Here is an 18,508-nt window from a genome sequence, read left to right as displayed (position 1 = left end):
TTGCGCCACGGGGACAATCTTTAAGGGCTGTTAAAGATGCTAAACAAGGTTCATGTTTGGTTTATCAAGATCTCCATGTAAGATCCCGCGTATAAGAGATATGTCTTGAATGGCAAATGAGCGACGTAAGAATAGACAACAAAGAAAACATAAAGGTCACCTGGGTACAAGGCAGGCAGAACTTATCGCACACTAACTGGGTAACGAGGCACAGATTGTGACCTTTCACCCCACACTAAGTTCACCTTTCACCCGCTGCTTCGCCCAGAAGACGCTTGCAGTATTTGTGAAGGTAAAATCAACACTGGAAGCAGGTAAGAACTTGAGTTATGCTAAATATCTGCCTTATCATGAAGTAGAGGAGCTATAGGACATTTCTACGGTAGATGGGCCGAATTGGAACGAAATGTAGGACATTTCGGGGCGAGAAAATTGAAGGAGGGGGAGGGGGGCGAATTTTATAATACACGTCAAGAAGTCTTTGGAGACAAAATGATCGTTTTTGCTAAAAAAAAAAAAACCTCTAAGAAGTAGTGCTGCGTTGTTTCGGTACAGTTCCAAAGTACCGGATCATGAAGTACCGGTACTGTACCGATATAAATTTACACCAAGTATGTGCTTATTTTGTGACTGATCTCCTGACCTCATGCAACACCAAACGTTACCAAAGTGACACATTGGAACAGCGTAACTAATATGCAACAGATAATTCAGGCAGGCCGGTAGTTTTGATAGCAAGGCCAATAAAGATACTGACAAGTTAAAAACATTTTATATATGTTTTTGTCACTGAAGAAGTTCAGGAAAACACATGTTTTTCAAATGGTACAGGTACTGGTCCGGACCTGTACCTTAACCCCTGTACCTGTACCTGATGTTACGTTTAGGTACGCAGCACTACTAAGAATGCAACAGTATCACAAAAATTAGGCAGAATTGCAATAGAAATAACGACAAGGCTAAACAAAAATTTTCAGACCATGCATGCGCAGGCAACTTTGGAAAAACATATTCATGATAAAAATGAATGGGAGGGGGGCAGTAGGGAAGTAGTACTAGTTGGCTGGGTTTCTGCGTCATTACGATGGGAGAAGTAGAGGCTGGACAGCTGTTGTGGCAACCTACCAGTTCTGGGATCTGTAGAAATAATGCACTCCTGACGTTTCGTATTTGCGATTGATATTTTTCATCTTTTCATCAATTATTATCTTAGACATGGCAGAGGCAGGTGATTGGTCTCCTACTGCTGTTCCCCAGAACTTCTCTGATGGGTCTCCTACCGGAGTATTAGGGGGCAGAGATGTAGGCAATGTAGAAGACCAGCCGACTGGAACCAAAGTCAGTTTGGACAATCAGCCAGAAGCACATACTGGTGACAAACCCTACATGTGTGGGGATTGCGGGTACAGGACAGCTGACAAGTATAACCTATCCCGACACAAGAGAACCCATACTGGTGAGAAACCCTACAAATGTAACCAGTGTGATTATTCCGCAGCTAGGAAATATACTTTGGACATCCATCAAATGAAACATACCGGTGAGAAACCCTTCATGTGTGGCGAGTGCGGGTTCAGGACAGCTAGGAAGCGTAGCCTATCCAGGCATATGAGAGTCCATACTGGTGTGAAACCCTACAAGAGTGACCAGTGCGATTATTCTGCTGCTCAGAAAAGTTATTTAGACCGACATCTAGCCAAACACTCTGGTGAGAAACCCTACATGTGTGACGAGTGCGGGTTCAGGACAGCTGAGAAGCGTAATCTATCCAGGCATATGAAAGTCCATACTGGTGGGAAACCCTACAAATGTGACCAGTGTGGTTATTCCGCAGCTAGGAAATATACTTTGGACAGCCATCTAGCGACACATACAGGTGAGAAACCCTTCATGTGTGGGGAGTGTGGGTACAGGACTATAAGCAATTCCAAATTGTCCATACATATGAGAACCCATACAGGGGAAAAACCCTACAAGTGTGACCTGTGCGACTATTCTGCTGCAGAGAAATCTACCTTAGACAGCCATCTAGCTAAACACACCGGTGAGGAACCCTACATGTGTGGAAAGTGTGGCTACGGAGCAACTAAAATATCTCAGTTGTCCAGACATATGAGAACTCATACAGGTGAAAAACCCTTCAAGTGTGACCAGTGTGATTATTCCGCTGCGCAGAAATGCAATTTGAACAGCCATCTAGCCAAACACTCAGGTGAGAAACCCTACATGTGTGGGGAGTGCGACTACAGGTGCATCCGCAAGTCTCAGCTGTCCAGACATATGAGAACCCATACAGGTGAGAGGCCCTACATATGTGGGGAGTGCGGTACAGAACAACTCGACAGTGCCACTTGTCCGAACATATGAGAACTCACACAGGTGAAAAACCCTACAAGTGTGACCTGTGCGACTAGTCTGCTGCACTGAAAAAACCTTGAACCAACATCTAGCAAAACACACAGGGGAAAAACCCTACATGTGCGGGGAGTGCGGGTACAGAACAGCTAAAAAGTCCCACCTGTCGAGACATACCTTGAACAGACATTTAGCAAAACACTGATGAGAAACCCTTTATGTGTGGGGAGTGCGGGTACGGGACAGCTGACAAGCGTAACCTAGAGTGTCCTGCATCTAGCTAAACACACTTGAGTAACTCCAAATGTGTACGGAGTGCAGGTACGCGAAGTTATCCAGCCGTACAAACATGTATAATGAAAAATGGATGTAAGAACACTGCATGTGTCTCACACCAATGTTTGAGTTCCGAGTGTGCATCTGCAGTCATGCTGATCTGATGTCAAAGTTTAAGGTCCCTTATTTGTAAGCAATCATTTGTAAAGACGTGTTTGCAACATTTCCGCTTGGAGGGGCCTTAACATAAGGTATTACCCACAATCCCTTGCTGTACTGGAACTGTGAAAAGGATTTTTCATACAGAAGAAAATCTCTGCAAATGTGAGAACTCAGTACAGTATCTGTACATCTACGCAGTCTGTATCAAGTACTTGATGTTCATGGTATTCGTTTAAAAGAAACTATAACAGAAAGGAGAATTTTTTTTTAGAAATACCGTTACTAATTGTAAAGTATGTTGAGGTTTTAAAACTCAATAAGAAACTTATTTCTGTCAAATCTAATATAGGCTATCCTAACAGCTCACGTCCTAACCTATCTTATGCTTCTGTGTAACAAGTGTGGCGACAGTGTATGAAGTTAAAGGCTGTATGTTGTGTTTATTTTCTCACTTATGCTCTAACCTATACACTATATATTGGAAGACTAATGATCATGCTATGATGTAGAGTATTTAACATTTTGTAGAATTGCGAAGTGTGTTATATGAAGCGACTTTCATGGCCGATATGTAAGAACAATGTTGATTCAAAGTATGCTAATTTCTGACAAGCGAAATAAAAACGTTTAATAGATGAACTGAGGTCATGGGTCATGAGTGAGAGTGAGTGAATAGATGAACAGGTTGCATTCCATTTTCCCTTGTGTGGTTGATGTAAGTTATTGTGGTGCCGTACAGGGTACAGACACCATCGTTATCTTATCATTTTCATCAAAGCACCCCCGTTAGACTCCTTTTCTGACGTTATTCTTTCCGTACCCAACGAAATTCCTTCCGTACCCAGTAATTTTTACCGTACCCACAATAAATTCCTGCGCACGCTGCTATTTAGCCGTATTATCCACTTCCAGTTCTTGCATGCAGTACTCGGTTCCTACCGTATCCACTAGAAGTTGTTGCCACACACGCTAAAATTCTTACCGTATCTGTACGCAATGGTGGACATCGCACGGCCACACACGGTGCGTAGTCACTTGACATCCGTGTCTTTTGCGCTGTACCCAAAGCGGATCGGTTGCGTATTTGCGGCTGCCATGCATTTTGTTCAAAGGTCAAAGTTTTTAAAACGCGTTCGCAACATTCCAGCTTGGAGGGACTTTTACCTTTATTTATTACCCAGAATGTCCTGAGGTGCTGGAGCTCTGATTCTCAATCAGATACTACATGTTGCCATTGGCATTATTTCATGCTAATAGCAAGAGTAGGCGAAAATGACTAATGCAATTATGCCATTTTGTTTATAATAGAGTGAATGGGAAATGGTTTCGGTTTTCAGAATTTTATGCATATCCCCGAAATATGCTATCAACAGTAATGCAAATAGCTGGATTCTACTGTATATGTCTTTTGTATTCGTACCAAAAAATTACAACTGCAGAGAAGAACATGGTTTGTTAGAATTACTGTAAGTGTAAAGTATAAGGAGGTTTTAAAACTCAATAACAAACTTTTTCTGTTAATATAACATAGGCTATTATGATGGCTGACTTTGTAGTGACGCCCTACAAATTGTTGTACCTCGGTGTAACACGTGTGCTTAAAGTTAGTTACAGGCTGTTGTGATGTTTATTTTCTCACTTATTTACCAACTTAAACACCATATATTTGTACACTAATGATTATGCTATACCTAGAGTTTTTCATGTTATATGAAGCGACTGCCATGTTTCATATGTACGATCACAGTTGATTGAATTTATGACGAGCGAAAAAGAAATATTATTAAAATAACAATTTCCATTCCATTTTACTTGTATCTGTGGCAGATGTATGTTGTTGTTCTGGCCGTACATGGTCTCACCAAATGCTGTGCATATCAGCAATGGTAGTTTATATATATTTGGCGTTTATATAGCTTGAGACCAAAAGGATTTCAATATCAAAATATCAACATATTTCTACATGCATACATAATGCATGCTGTGCAATGCATACAGCAATGTGCGAACACTACGTATACATGCAAAATATCCAAGTCAAAAGAACCACTTGTGTACAAGATGCTACCCACCTCCGTTCGTATTTTTTTTCTCCAACCGAATTGCATAAATCCCATACGTGATATTCCTCTCTTGGTAAAATGTAAGGTGGAAACAAACGGAAAACAGAAATGTCAGCGGCTGGGTGAAGCCCTTTTGTATAAATGTAGGCAGGAATTTCCACAAAGTAACTGGGTAACCAGGCACAAAATATGACCTTTCACCCCACGCTTAGTTCACCTTTCACCCGCTGCTTCGCTCAGAAGACTCTTGCAGGATCGGGTGAGGGGAAAAAATCAACACTTTAAGCAGGTAAGAACTTGGTTATGCTAAATATCTACGTTATCTTGAAGCAGAGGAGCTATAGTTCGTTTCTATGGTATATGAGCCACATTAGGACGGCATGTAAGATTTTGTCGGGGTGAAAAGAATTGCCGAGAGGGGAGGGGGGCGAAACTACGAGACAAAAGGGTCTTTCGAGCAAAAGGGTCTGATTTTGTTAGAAAAAAACTACGAGAAGGGTGTTATTGTATCACTGACAATGAAACAGAAACCATGAAAAGTTTTGAAAAATCTTCACGTCACGCATGCGTAGTAAACCTTGTTCATTTTTGGTATACTGAACAACTCCCCTTGGTTGGTGTAAAACGTTCAGAGGTAGAAATGCACTTACTGATGCTTTCTCAGGTAGTTTGCAACGTCCCCTCTAAACGTTTCCAGATTGAGCTCCAGTGTAACTGTCTGAGTATGGTAATGAGTTCCGGTTTGTGGCAAACATTGGAAAATGGCAATAAGGGGGGGGGGGGGGGGGGTAGGAGTAGAAGTGAGTCAAGTTTTAACGTCATTACAATGGGAGTAGAGGCTGGATATTTGTTGTTCCAACTTCCCATTTTTGGGTATCAACATAAGTAAAAAATGTACTTTTCCTTTATCATATTTTCAAGTGATGTGTTTTATCTTTTGAATTTTTCCATTAGGTTAGAAATGGCACAGGCAGGTAATGGGTCTCTTACTGCTGTTCCCCAGAACTTCTCTGATGGGTCTCCTACTAGAGTTTTAGGGGACAGAGATACCAGCAATGTGGAAGACCAGACGACTGAAACCAAAACCAGTTTGGACAATCAGCCAGAACCACATACTGGTGAGAAACCCTACATGTGTGGCGAGTGCGGTTACAGGACAGCTCAAAAGACTCACTTATCCAGACATATGAGAACCCACACAGGAGAAAAACCCTACAAGTGTTCCCAGTGTGATTATTCTGAAGCACAGAAATCTACCTTGGATAGCCATCTGGCAAAACACTCAGGTGAGAAACCCTACATGTGTGGGGAGTGCGGGTACAGGACTATCAGCAAGTCTCACTTGTCTAGACATATGAGAACCCATACAGGTGAAAAACCCTACAAGTGTGACCAGTGCGACTATTCTGCTGCAGATAAATCCACCTTGGAACAACATCAAGCCAAACACACCGGTGAGAAACCATACATGTGTGGGGAGTGCGGGTACAGGACAGCTCACAAGCATAGCCTATCCAGACATCTGAGAACTCATACAGGAGAAAAACCCTATAAGTGTGACCAGTGTAATTATTCTGCTGCAAATAAGTCCGCCTTTGACAGCCATCTAGCAAGACATACCGGTGAGAAACCCTTCATGTGCGGGAAGTGCGGGTACAGGACAACTGAAAAGTCTCACTTGTCTAGACATATGAGAACCCATACGGGTGAAAAACCCTACAAGTGTGACCAGTGTGATTACTCTGCTGCACAGAAATCCACCTTGGACAGTCATTTGGCAAAACACTCTGGTGAGAAACCCTACATGTGTGGGGAGTGCGGGTACAGGACAGCTCACAAGCGTAACCTATCCACTCATATGAGGACCCATACAGGTGAAAAACCCTACAGGTGTGACCAGTGTGACTATTCCAGTGCACAGAAAGTTAATTTGGACACACATCTAGTGAAACACACCGGTGAGAAGCCCTACATGTGTGGCGAGTGTGGGCACAGGACAACTCAAAAGTCTGCCTTATCCAAACATATGAGAACTCATACTGGTGAAAAATCCTACAAGTGTGACCAGTGTGACTACTCTGCCAGACAGAAATCCACCTTAGACAGCCATCTAGCAAAACACTCAGGGGAGAAACCCTACATGTGTGGGGAGTGTGGGTACAGGACTATGGGAAAGTCTGCGTTGTCCAGACATATGAGAACCCATACCGGTGAAAAACCCCACAAGTGTGACCAGTGTGACTATTCCTCTGCACAGAAAGGCCAGTTGAACCGACATCTAGCAAAACACACTGGTGAAAAATCCTGAAATGAATTTCCGTCAAATCTAACATAGGCTATCCTGACAGCTAGATTTGTACTGACATCCTACAAAATATTGTGCTTCAGTGTAAGTCCGAGGCTTTAACGAGTGTGGATAAAGTTAGAGGCTGTGATGTTTACTTGCTCCCTTATTTGCCAACCTGTAACATTTTACACTATATTATATTTGAACACTAATGATTATACTATACCTGAAGTGTTTAACATTATGAAGAATTGTGAAGCTTGTGTTATACGAAGCAATTGCCATAGCTGACTGATATGTAAGGACGCAGTTCATTCAAAAAAGAGTTCCACGACCTCATATCTCCATGAACAATTCTATTTATGCAAATGACCTACACATTTGCATAATATATGCTTAATCATAAACACCTTTATCTTACTTACACATGTTGCAATATTGACTGCTATAATTTTCCAATTTGATGACTTTTGGTGTTTTTGCTTTAATTATGCAAATCAGGAATTTATTTGCATAATTGGTATCTGTTGATGCTCCACTTTCCATAAAATACATATGTTACATGTATTTGAGTCTTATATTGGAAAACACTGCAAATATAGATTTTCCTCATTAGCTATGCAAATTAAGTGCCAATTAGCATAATTTGCACTTCATTGTGTATATCTCTGTCTAAGCTACCTGCATACTAAATATCATGGAAATCCGTTGTTCCTTTGTTCAGTTATTCTCCTTAGAAGATTTTCACAATAACGCCCCTGCAGTTCCAGAGCAAGCTGCTAGGGGGCCCAAACCTACATAACTTCTTTATTACATCACAAGCTATCTGCCACCACTCCGCTCTACTCTACTCTACTCTACTCTACTCTACTCTACTCTACTCTACTCTACTCTACTCTACTCTACTCTACTCTACTCTACTCTACTCTATGCTGCACACGAAGCTGAAGGTTGAAATTTAAGAAAAATGGTGGATATGTGATCAAAGCTACTGCGCATGCGTTGTAAAATTGTCGTCTGCAACAAGGCAAGGATGGAAACTTCTGTTTTACTGTGCTCTGCTGAAAGTACTTTTAATTCAGACATGTGAAGTTCAATACGAATGTTTTCAGATATCTATTGATCTTTACATTGTAGGCATTGATATAATAAACTCTCTTTACACGACTTTGTGATAAGTGATACAATTCGTATCTTGTTGCGGGTGTTTACATATCAATGAGTACTTAGTCTCTATCGAGTACTTTATGAAATGGTATTCTTAAAAAAAATACAACAGAGAGGAGCAAGTTTTGTAAGAATTACTGTCAGTGGAAACAATAGGTAGTTTTTAAAACTCAATAACAAACTAATTTTCGTCAAACATGATATAGTCCGACGCCTGACTTTGTGCTGATATCCTTTAAAATGTTGTGCTTTAGTGTAACAAGTGTGCATACAGAAAGGTAAAGCTGTGATGTTCATTTGTCATTTATTCACTAACCTAAACACTATATATTGGAACACTAATGATAATTCTATACCTGGAGTGTTTATCGTTATGAATAATTGGAAAGTAAGCTTGTGCGATATAAAGGGACTGTCATGGCTGATATATAAGAAGTATTCTAATTTTTGACAACTGAAAATAAAAACATGTATGATCAAAGAACAGTTTCCATTCCATTCATGATGAATGACTGGTTTATCTGATAAACATTGTCAATAAAACAGTTTGTCGCAGCCACAAATGGCGGAATCGGATAATTTTTGTACAGGTGCGTTCTTAAGGCCTTCTTAACCATAAGGCGATTCAAACTCTTAACTTAAGTTATTTTGTAGCCGTACATCATTCGTCAGTCTACCAAACGATAAAAGTTAAGATAATAAGCACCTGTTCTATTTTACTTTTGTGGCAGATGCGTGCTGTTGCGCTGGCCGTACAGGTGCCATCTTTCTAGCGTTATGAATTCCATTTTCATCACGCATCACCCTCATGTAACTCCTTTACTGTTATACACGACTATTCTTGCAGTACGCACTAGAAATTCTTGCCGTAGCCGCTATCATGATTACTACCAACATTGATGTGCTTCCATAATAATAATAGTTTATATTTACACTAAGAGCTAACACGGATTCAGAAAGTATATCTATATGCGTAAAGAGTATATGATGTGTGAGCACCAGTTATAGACGCAAAATATTCAAGGCAAAAAAAAACACCACTGTGTATTTTGTGTACGCACCTCCGTTGGTGATTTGTCTTCCCATATCAATTGCAAAAACTCGTGTATGACATTCTGTGTTGACAAAGAAAGAAAACAACCTGAAAACAGAAATGGCAGCGGATAAGTGTTAGGTCTTTTGTAATGTATGCAGAAATTTCCACCCAATAAGTGGGTAATCAGGTGCAAAATAATTACTACCAACACAGATGAGCATCCATGATAGAAATATGTTTACTACTAAGAGCTAACAAAAGGACAGAAAGGATATCTACATGTATATTCGTACATAATATATAATGTGCGAACACCAGTTATACATCCAAAATAATCAAGGCCAAAAAAACATCACTGGTACAAAAATTTTAAAGTGTCTTTTGTCTCCGTTGGTGATTTTTCTTCCCGTGTAAATACCCTGTATGTGACATTCTCTTTTGCCAAAAAAAGGATAACAAAAAGACAGTGGATAGGTGTAGCCCTTTTGTAATGTCTACAATGAAGGCAGAAATATCCACAGAAACTGGGTAACCAGGCGCAAAATATGACCTTTCACCCAAGTCAAGTTCACCTTTCACCCGCCGCTCAGCTTAGGTAAGAAGAGACTTGCAGGATTGTGAAGAGAAAAATCAACACTAGAATCAGGTAAGAACTTGACTTATGCTAAATACCTGCCTTATCGTGAGGCAGAGGAGCTATAGGTCGTTTCTATGGTGTATGGGGCCACATTAGGACGAAATGTAAGACTTTTCGGAGGTCGAGAGAAGGGGGAGGGGGGCGAAACCACACGTCACGTATTTTGGGATAGAAGTGCCGTTTTTGTTAGAAAAATCCCAAAAAGGGTGACAAAGTATAACCGGAATGAGGCAACTGTAATAGAGAGAATGTGGAAATGAAACACGAAAAGCAAATTTGATTGGCGTGCATGCGTGGTCAACTTTAGGAGAATGGTCTGTTCAAGGAGGTTATGGTTTGTTGTAAAGCAGATTCATGATACTGAAGGGGGCATAGAAAGAAGAAGTCTTCGTTTCTGCTTGTGACAAATCCCCCTGGGTGAAATAGTAATCTTAGAATCAGGCTGCTTGCTCTAAATGAATAAAGGTATATGAATAATGTGTAACAAATTGTTTAATGCTTTAGTAACTGTCCTTCAATGTATTGGCACCCAGGCGGTAGCCGTAGCGACTAACGAAGGGAATCTTTGCTTGATATTACATATACTTTCCCTTCGCAGTCGTGGGGCACGACACAATTTCACTTCTACTCGTGCGACGCCTAGCCTCCGTTGCAGGCTCTGAAGCGGCTTTTGGGGGGCTAAATAATACACTTTCTGCAGCCACCCCGTAACTATCAGCCATCCTGTAACTATCAGCCATCCTGTAACTATCAGCCGCCCCTATCTAGGCGGCTGATAGTTACAGGATGACTGATAGTTACGGGGTGGCTGCAGAAAGTGTATTATTTAGCCCCCCAAAAGCCGCTTCAGAGCCTGCAACGGAGGCTATGCGACGCCGGCCTTCTAACTTGCACGCCGGGCCCGATTCTTGTTCTCCCTGAACTCCCAACGCACTTACATACGTCGCCGGGCGCTTTAGCAACGCCGCAAACCCCAAGTTAGTCCACAACAGGGCTTGATGCGGCAAAAGTCAATGGAAAACAGCATCGGGCCCACCAATTTGGTTCTAAATACAACGTCATGTCTTTGTGAAGGTTAGACATCCAGGTAACCAATATATAAAGAGAATTCAAACTCTACAACTGGATAAGAATTCGGATATTTATTTCCGGACATTTCGAGTGACATCCATCACTCTTCTTCAGCGTCACTAAAGTGAACTAGCAGAACTAACCAGTACTTATTTACAATAACTAGAAAAACCGGAAATAAATCTCCGAATTCTTATCCAGTTGTAGAGTTTGAATTCTCTTTATAAACGTCATGTCTTGTACAGTCTGATTGGTCAAGCCCAGTCATGTGAGTAAACGCACCAAGTGCGTTGGGAGCTCAGGGAGAACAAGAATCGGACCCGGCGTGCAAGTTAGAAGGCCGGCGTCGCACAAGTAGAAGTGAAATAGTGTCGTGCTCCACGACTAAGAAGGGAAAGTATATGTAATATCAAGCAAAAACTCCCTTCGTTAGTCGCCACGGCTACCCAGGCGGTTACTTATTTAGTTCTAACTGTGATAACGTTATACCACTCGATTTGTAAGATTCCTAAATGTGCCAAGTCCTTTTATGTCCAATACCTGGCCACTAATGTGTGCTTCATCATTTCAATTTTTGTCCACTAGGTTAGACATGGCAGAGGCAGGAAATGAGTCTCCTACTGCTGTTCCCCACAGCTTCTGTGATGGCTCTCCAACTGGAGTTTCATTGGAGAGGGATAAAAGCAATGTAAAATACCAGCCAGCAGTGTCCTGGCATTTCTGGGGTGGGTATCCTACTGGAGTTTCACGGGATAGAGACACAAGCAATGCTGAAGACCAGCCGTCAGAAACCAAGACAAGTTTTGACAATCAGCCAGAAGAAAACACTGGTGAGAAACACTACATGTGTTCCGGGTGCGGGTACAGGGCTAAGTACAAGTCCAAGTTGTTCAGACATATGAGAACCCATACTGGTGAAAAACCGTACAGGTGTGACCAGTGTGACTACTCTGCTGCACGGAAAGTCAATTTGGACAGGCATCTAGCCAACCACACTGGTGATAAACCCTACATGTGCGGAGAATGCGGGTACAGGACAATTGACAGGTCTCACCTATTCAAACATATGAGAACTCATACTGGTGAAAAACCCTACAAATGTGACCAGTGTGACTACTCTTCTGCAGCGAAGTCCTCAATGGACAGTCATCGAGCCAAACATACCGGTGAAAAACCCTATCAGTGTGGGGAGTGCGGGTACAGGACAGCTCACAAGCGTAGCCTATCCAGACATATGATGAGAACTCATACAGGTGACAAACCCCACATGTGCAGGGAGTGTGGGTACAGAACAACCCAAATGTATAACTTATCCCAACATATGAGAACTCATACTGGTGAAAAACCCTACATGTGCGGGGAGTGCGGGTTCAGAACAACCCAAATGTATAACTTATCCCAACATATGAGAACTCATACTGGAGAAAAACCCTACAAGTGTGACCTGTGCGACTATTCTGCTGCACAGAAATCCACCTTGGACAGCCATCTAGCCATACACACCGGTGAGAAACCCTACATGTGTGGGGAGTGTGAGTTTAGGACAGCTCACAAGCATCACCTATCCGAACATATGAGAACCCATACTGGTGAAAAACCGTACAACTGTGACCAGTGTGATTATTCTGCTGCAAAGAAATCAACATTGAACCAACATCTAGCCAAACATACTGGTGAGAAACCCTACATGTGTGGAGAGTGCGGGTACAGGACAACTAAGAAGTGTAACCTTTCCGCACATATGAGAACCCATACCGGTGAAACCCCCTACAAATGTGACCAGTGTGACTACTCTGCCAGAAAGAAGAGCACATTGAACAGACATCTAGCCAAACACACCGGTGAGAAACCCTACATGTGTGGGGAGTGCGGGTACAGGACAGCCGACAGGCGTAACCTATCCGTGCATATGAGAACCCATACTGGTGAAAAACCCTACAAGTGTGACCAGTGTGACTATTCTGCTGCACAGAAACATCATTTGGACAGACATCTAGCCAAACACACCAGTGAGAAACCCTACATGTGTGGTGAGTGCGGGTACAGGACAACTAACAATTCTGACTTATCCGAACATATGAGAATCCACACAGGAGAAAAACCCTTCAAGTGTGACCAGTGTGATTATGCCGCTGCATATAAATCCACATTGGACCGACATCTAGTCAAACACACTGGAGAAAAACCCTACATGTGTGGGGAGTGCGGGTACAGAACAGGTCACAAATCTGCCTTATCCAGCCATATGAGAACCCATACTGGTGAGAAACCCTACATGTGTGGGGAGTGCGGATACAGAACAGGTCACAAATCTGCCTTATCCACACATATGAGAACCCATACTGGTGAGAAACCCTTTATGTGTGACAAGTGCGGATACAGAACAGCTCACAAGTGTCACTTATCCAGCCATATGAGAACCCACATTGCTGAATAACGAACCTACAAGTGTAACCAGTGTGAGTATTCAGCAGCTCGAAAATCAGATTTTGTCGGGCATGTAGCTAAACACACTGATGAGAAATGTGTACGAATGGCAGGTACAGGACAACAGAAGTTATTCAGCCATCGATTCATATGTATGGAACATTGATTAAGAACACTACATGTGTTCTATCCCAATGTCTGTCTGAGAATATGTCATTTCACAGTTCAGAATGCGCATCTGCTTTCGTGGTGCATTGTCGTCCAAGGTCAATGTGTAAGATTCCTCATTTGTAAACAACGTCGAGACGTGGTTGCATCATTCCCGATCCCGCTTGGAGTGGATTTAACCTATGACATTACCGACAAGCCCATGCGGTGCTGGAACTGTGAGAAGACTTGTTCATACAGAAGAGAATCTGTACAAATATGATAACACTGTACAGAATCTGTACATCTAGAGTACTTTAGTCTCTATCGTGTACTTTATGTCATGTTACTCAAAAGAAAGCATACAGCAGAGTGGAACATGCTTTGTTTGAATTGTTTTACATGTAAGTATAAAGAAAAAGGTTTCGACACTTGATTACAAACTTGTGTCCGTCAAATCTCATTTAGGCTATCCTGACAGCTGACTTTGTGCTGACATTTTACTAAACGTTGTGCTTTATTGTAAGAAGCGTGCATGAAGTTTAAGGCTAAATCACTAACATAATATTGATTTAGAATATTTTAAGAAGCATGATTACTGTGCATTTTTCAAGGCTGTGATGTTTATTTTTCTTACTTACTTATTTACTAGCATATACACTATATATTGGAATAATTATGACTGATATACCTGAAATGTATCATAGTGAACTAAGGTTGTGTTTTGTGAAACGTCTATCATGGTCGATATGATATTTACTAGCATATACACTATATATTGGAATAATTATGAATGATATATCTGGAATGTCTTATAGTCAGCTAAGATTATGTTTTATGCAGCGGCTGTCATGGTCGAAATGTAAGAAGACAGCTGATTCAAAATATGCTAATAATTTTGATAGAATATACTAGTAAGTTTGATAAAAGAACAGGTTGCATTTCATTTGTATCTAGTGTCCAAGTGAAAACGTTCCAACTCTCTCTAAAAGGCCTGAAAGAAATGTCACAGGGTTACCTGACTTACCAGAAGGGTTAAAGTTGAAATGCCAAGTCCCTCAAAGACGCTAAATGTTAGATTTTACTTCAATGTCCAATTACTGATATAATTTCAAAAAGCTGTGCATTAAGTTCAAGGCTGTGACATATTTTTTTTCTTAGTTACTTATTTACTAGTATATACACTATATATTAGAATAATTATGACTGATATACCTGGAATGTATCATAGTGAACTAAGCTTGTGTTATATGAAGCGTCTGTCATGGTCGATATGTAAAAACACAGCTGATTCAAAATATGCTAATAAGTTTAATAAAATATGCTACTAATGTTAATAAAAATATGCTAGTAAGTTTAATAAAAGAACAGGTTTCATTTCATGTTGATCTAGTGTGGTAGGATCTTCGATCTGTCATGAGCGACAGAAAGTTGTGGAAACATGTGTGTCACCTCTAACTCAAGAGGATGAACTGAACTGAACTGAAACTGGTAGATGCTACCATGCTGGCCGTACAAGTGAAAACGTTCCAACTCTCTCTAAAGAAATGTCACAGGGTTACCTGACTTACTAAAAGGTTTAAAAGATAAAAGGCTTCGTTCATGTAGCAAAACACAAAGCCCTGCATGCGTGGTGAATGTGATTACGAGGCGACTCAGAGGAAAAGTTAAAAGGAATGGTTTCCTCAATAGCGACGCTGAATGTCAGATTATCCTTCAGTCTACAGCCCATGACAAAATTTGTGCATCGAACAAGAAATACCCGACCTGTGAAGAAGATGTTGATGAGTCTTATCGTCTATCCGGTTACGCAGACATTAATTCAAGTAGGAGCCCTGGGTGTTGGCGGTTCAAGGTTGTGACATTTTATTTTATTTTGAAAAGGGGGCAAGGACAACAAAGATAGTCTAAAAAACGGTAAAATTACGAAAATAGAAGACTTCTGATATAGAGGGTAGAGAAGACTCGCCCAAAATATGTAACGTGAAGTACAATGATTAATCAAAAGTGTATCTTGTGTGCAAAGGATACTACCCGCCTCCATTTTCCCATATCTAAATAACAGTTGACTTGACACAGAAAGAAAGAAAGAAAATTGAAAAAGAAACATACAAAAAACAAACAAAAAGTCAGCAGATGGGTGCAACCGATCTAAAATCTAGGTGGAACTTCCCGCACACTAACTGGGTAACGAGGCAAAAAATATGACCTTTCACCCCACTCTCAGTTCACCTTTCACCCGCTGCTTCGTTAGAGACGCTTGCCGGATTGTGTGAAGGGAAAATCAACAATAAAAGCAGGTAAGAACTTGAAATATACTACATATCTATCTTATCGTGAAGCAGAGGGGCTATAGGTCGTTTCTATGGTGTACCGGTCACATTAGGACGTAACGTAAAACGTTTCGGGGTGAGAAAATTGGCGCTTGGGGAGGGGGGCGAAACCACCAGCCACGTCGTTCGGGACAAAAGGGCCGTTTGTGTAAGAAAAACTCTAATAAGGGTGCTACAGTATCACCAAAATATGACAGAATATTACAATAGAAACCCTTTTTAGACTAAAAAGAAGTTTCCAGGTCATGCATGGAACTTTGGAAAAACTGTTTGTAAAGAAGATTCATAATGGAATCACGATCCAGTAAACGGATGAGCGGCCTAAATGACCTTCCCTTCGAAAGGATCTACATAAGGAGGGGGGGGGGGGGGCAGCAGAGAGTACAACTGGGTCAGGTGTCAGCGTCAGTACGACTGCACTTGTTGGAGCAAGTTTTTTTTTTTTGTATTAGCAAAATAAAAATGCAATCTTGACTTATCCTATTTAAGATTGATGTGTTTGACCTTTTCAATTTTTCATCCGTTAGGTTAGACATGGCAGAGGCAGGTGATGGGTCTCCTACTGCTACAGACCAGAGCTTCTGTGATGGGTCTCCTACTGGAGTTTTATGGGACAAACATCAGAGCAATTTAGAAGACCATCCAACGAAAAGCAAAGCCAGTTTGGACGAAAAGCCATCAGAACATTCGGTTGAGAAACCCTTTATGTGTGAGGAGTGCGGGTACAGGACAGCTCACAAGCATCACCTATCAAAACATATGAGAACTCATACTGGTGAAAAACCCTACAAGTGTGACCAGTGTGACTATTCTGCTGCACAGAAATCCACATTGGACAACCATCTAGCCAAACATGCTGGTGACAAACCCTTCATGTGTGGCCAGTGCGGGTACAGGTCAGCTGACAGGGGTAGCCTATACAGACATATGAGAACCCATACTGGTGAAAAACCCTACAAGTGTGACCAGTGTGATTATTCTGCTGCACAGAAATGCAATTTGGACAGTCATCTAGCAAAACACTCTGGAGAAAAACCCTTAATGTGCGACGAGTGCGGGTACAGGACAGTTAACAAGAGTCACATGTCCAGACACATGAGAACCCATACTGGTGAAAAACCGTACAAGTGTGACCAGTGTGACTACTCTGCCGTAGAGAAATCCACATTGGACAACCATCTAGCCAAACATACTGGAGAGAAACCCTACATATGTGGGGAATGTAAGTACAGAACAACTAAAAAGTCTCATTTATCTGAACATATCAGAACCCACACAGGAGAAAAGCCCTACAAGTGTGACCAGTGTGATTATTCTGCTGCAAAGAAATCCACCTTAAACAGCCATCTAGACAAACACACCGGTGAGAAACCCTACATGTGTGGCAAGTGCGGGCACAGGACAGCTCAAAAGCTTAAGTTATCCATACATATGAGAACTCATACAGGAGAAAAACCCTACAAATGTGACCAGTGTGATTATTCCGCTGCACAGAAATCCAATTTGGACCGACATCTAGCAAAACACTCTGGAGAAAAACCATTCATGTGTGGGGAGTGCGGGTACAGAGCAACTCAAAAGTCTCACTTATCAAAACATATGAGATGCCATACTGGCGTAAAACCCTACAAGTGTGACCAGTGCGATTATTCTGCTGCACAGAAATACACATTAAAGAGACATCTAACCAAACACTCTGGAGAGAAACCATTCACGTGTGGCAAGTGCGGGTTCAGAACCGCTCGCAAATATAACCTATTTACACATATGAAAACTCATAATGGTGAAAAACCCTAGGGTGAGCTTTGAGAATATGATTAGCAGTTCGCAAATCAGCTGTTGTCCGGCACCTGGCTAAACACGCTGATGAGAAACTCTAAATGTGTACGGGGTGCAGGTACAGGACAACTGAAGTAAACGTTATCCAGACAGACATACATGTATATGGACCTAAGGGAAATGGATGTAAGAACACTAAATGTGCTCTACGCCAGTGTGCGAGTAACAGGCCTTTCACAGTTCTGTTGGTGTGGCAAAGAATCCTGCCTCAGAGTTGAGTATACTTTCTTAGAAACACTCTAATGCAAAAAATAAGTAGGTGTTAAAACTCAGTAACAAACTTATTCTGTCAATTATGATATAGGATATCCCTGACGCCTGATTTCGTATTGACATCCTATAAAATGTTATTTTATCTTTTAACATTGCAACAAGGCAATACAATGCTCTATTCATTTATAGAAATGTTGTGCTTCCGTGTAACGAGTGTGCCTTAAAGTTTGTAAGTAATGTTTGTTTTCAAACTTACCAACCTATACTATATGTATTGGAACACTAATGATTATGCTATGCTTAGCGTGTTTGAAATCATATAGAATTGCAATGTAAACTTTTGTTATATGAAGCGTCTGCCATTGCTGAAATGTAAGAACACAGTTGATTCAAAATATGCTCATTTCTGACGTGTGAAAATAAAATGTTTAATGAAAGAACATCATCGGAACAGGCTCCATTCAGAATTTGCATCTCCTTTCTCTAAATAATGTT

General features: G+C 41.3%; 4 protein-coding genes across 4 annotated transcripts; all 4 read left to right on the top strand.

Moving 5' to 3' along the window:
* The first annotated feature begins 268 nt into the window (after nucleotides 1–268).
* On the top strand, nucleotides 269–3,424 carry LOC136424560 (zinc finger and SCAN domain-containing protein 2-like). The gene is made up of 2 exons (XM_066413177.1): nucleotides 269–314; nucleotides 1,214–3,424. Exon 2 carries the CDS (start codon nucleotides 1,216–1,218, stop codon nucleotides 2,365–2,367), a length of 1,152 nt encoding a protein of 383 aa, XP_066269274.1. The 5' UTR covers nucleotides 269–314; nucleotides 1,214–1,215; the 3' UTR covers nucleotides 2,368–3,424.
* Nucleotides 3,425–5,817: 2,393 nt separating this feature from the next.
* LOC136427265 (zinc finger protein 84-like) lies at nucleotides 5,818–7,164 on the top strand. The gene has a single exon (XM_066416077.1). The coding sequence runs from the start codon at nucleotides 5,818–5,820 to the stop codon at nucleotides 7,162–7,164; it is 1,347 nt and encodes a 448-aa protein (XP_066272174.1).
* Nucleotides 7,165–9,907: 2,743 nt separating this feature from the next.
* LOC136424549 (zinc finger protein 845-like) lies at nucleotides 9,908–14,574 on the top strand. Its single transcript, XM_066413167.1, has 2 exons — nucleotides 9,908–9,992; nucleotides 11,640–14,574. Exon 2 carries the CDS (start codon nucleotides 11,647–11,649, stop codon nucleotides 13,489–13,491), a length of 1,845 nt encoding a protein of 614 aa, XP_066269264.1. The 5' UTR covers nucleotides 9,908–9,992; nucleotides 11,640–11,646; the 3' UTR covers nucleotides 13,492–14,574.
* A 1,244-nt stretch (nucleotides 14,575–15,818) lies between these two features.
* Nucleotides 15,819–18,494, top strand: LOC136424416 (zinc finger protein 84-like). Its single transcript, XM_066413014.1, has 2 exons — nucleotides 15,819–15,928; nucleotides 16,489–18,494. The coding sequence occupies exon 2, from the start codon at nucleotides 16,496–16,498 to the stop codon at nucleotides 17,756–17,758; it is 1,263 nt and encodes a 420-aa protein (XP_066269111.1). The 5' UTR covers nucleotides 15,819–15,928; nucleotides 16,489–16,495; the 3' UTR covers nucleotides 17,759–18,494.
* The last annotated feature ends 14 nt before the right edge of the window (nucleotides 18,495–18,508 follow it).

The sequence above is a fragment of the Branchiostoma lanceolatum genome, chromosome 1 (assembly GCF_035083965.1).
Source record: "Branchiostoma lanceolatum isolate klBraLanc5 chromosome 1, klBraLanc5.hap2, whole genome shotgun sequence".
Classification (NCBI taxonomy): Eukaryota; Metazoa; Chordata; class Leptocardii; order Amphioxiformes; family Branchiostomatidae; genus Branchiostoma; species Branchiostoma lanceolatum.
The sequence above is the reverse complement of the archived record's forward strand: the minus strand, read 5'-3'. Positions and strand labels throughout refer to the sequence as shown.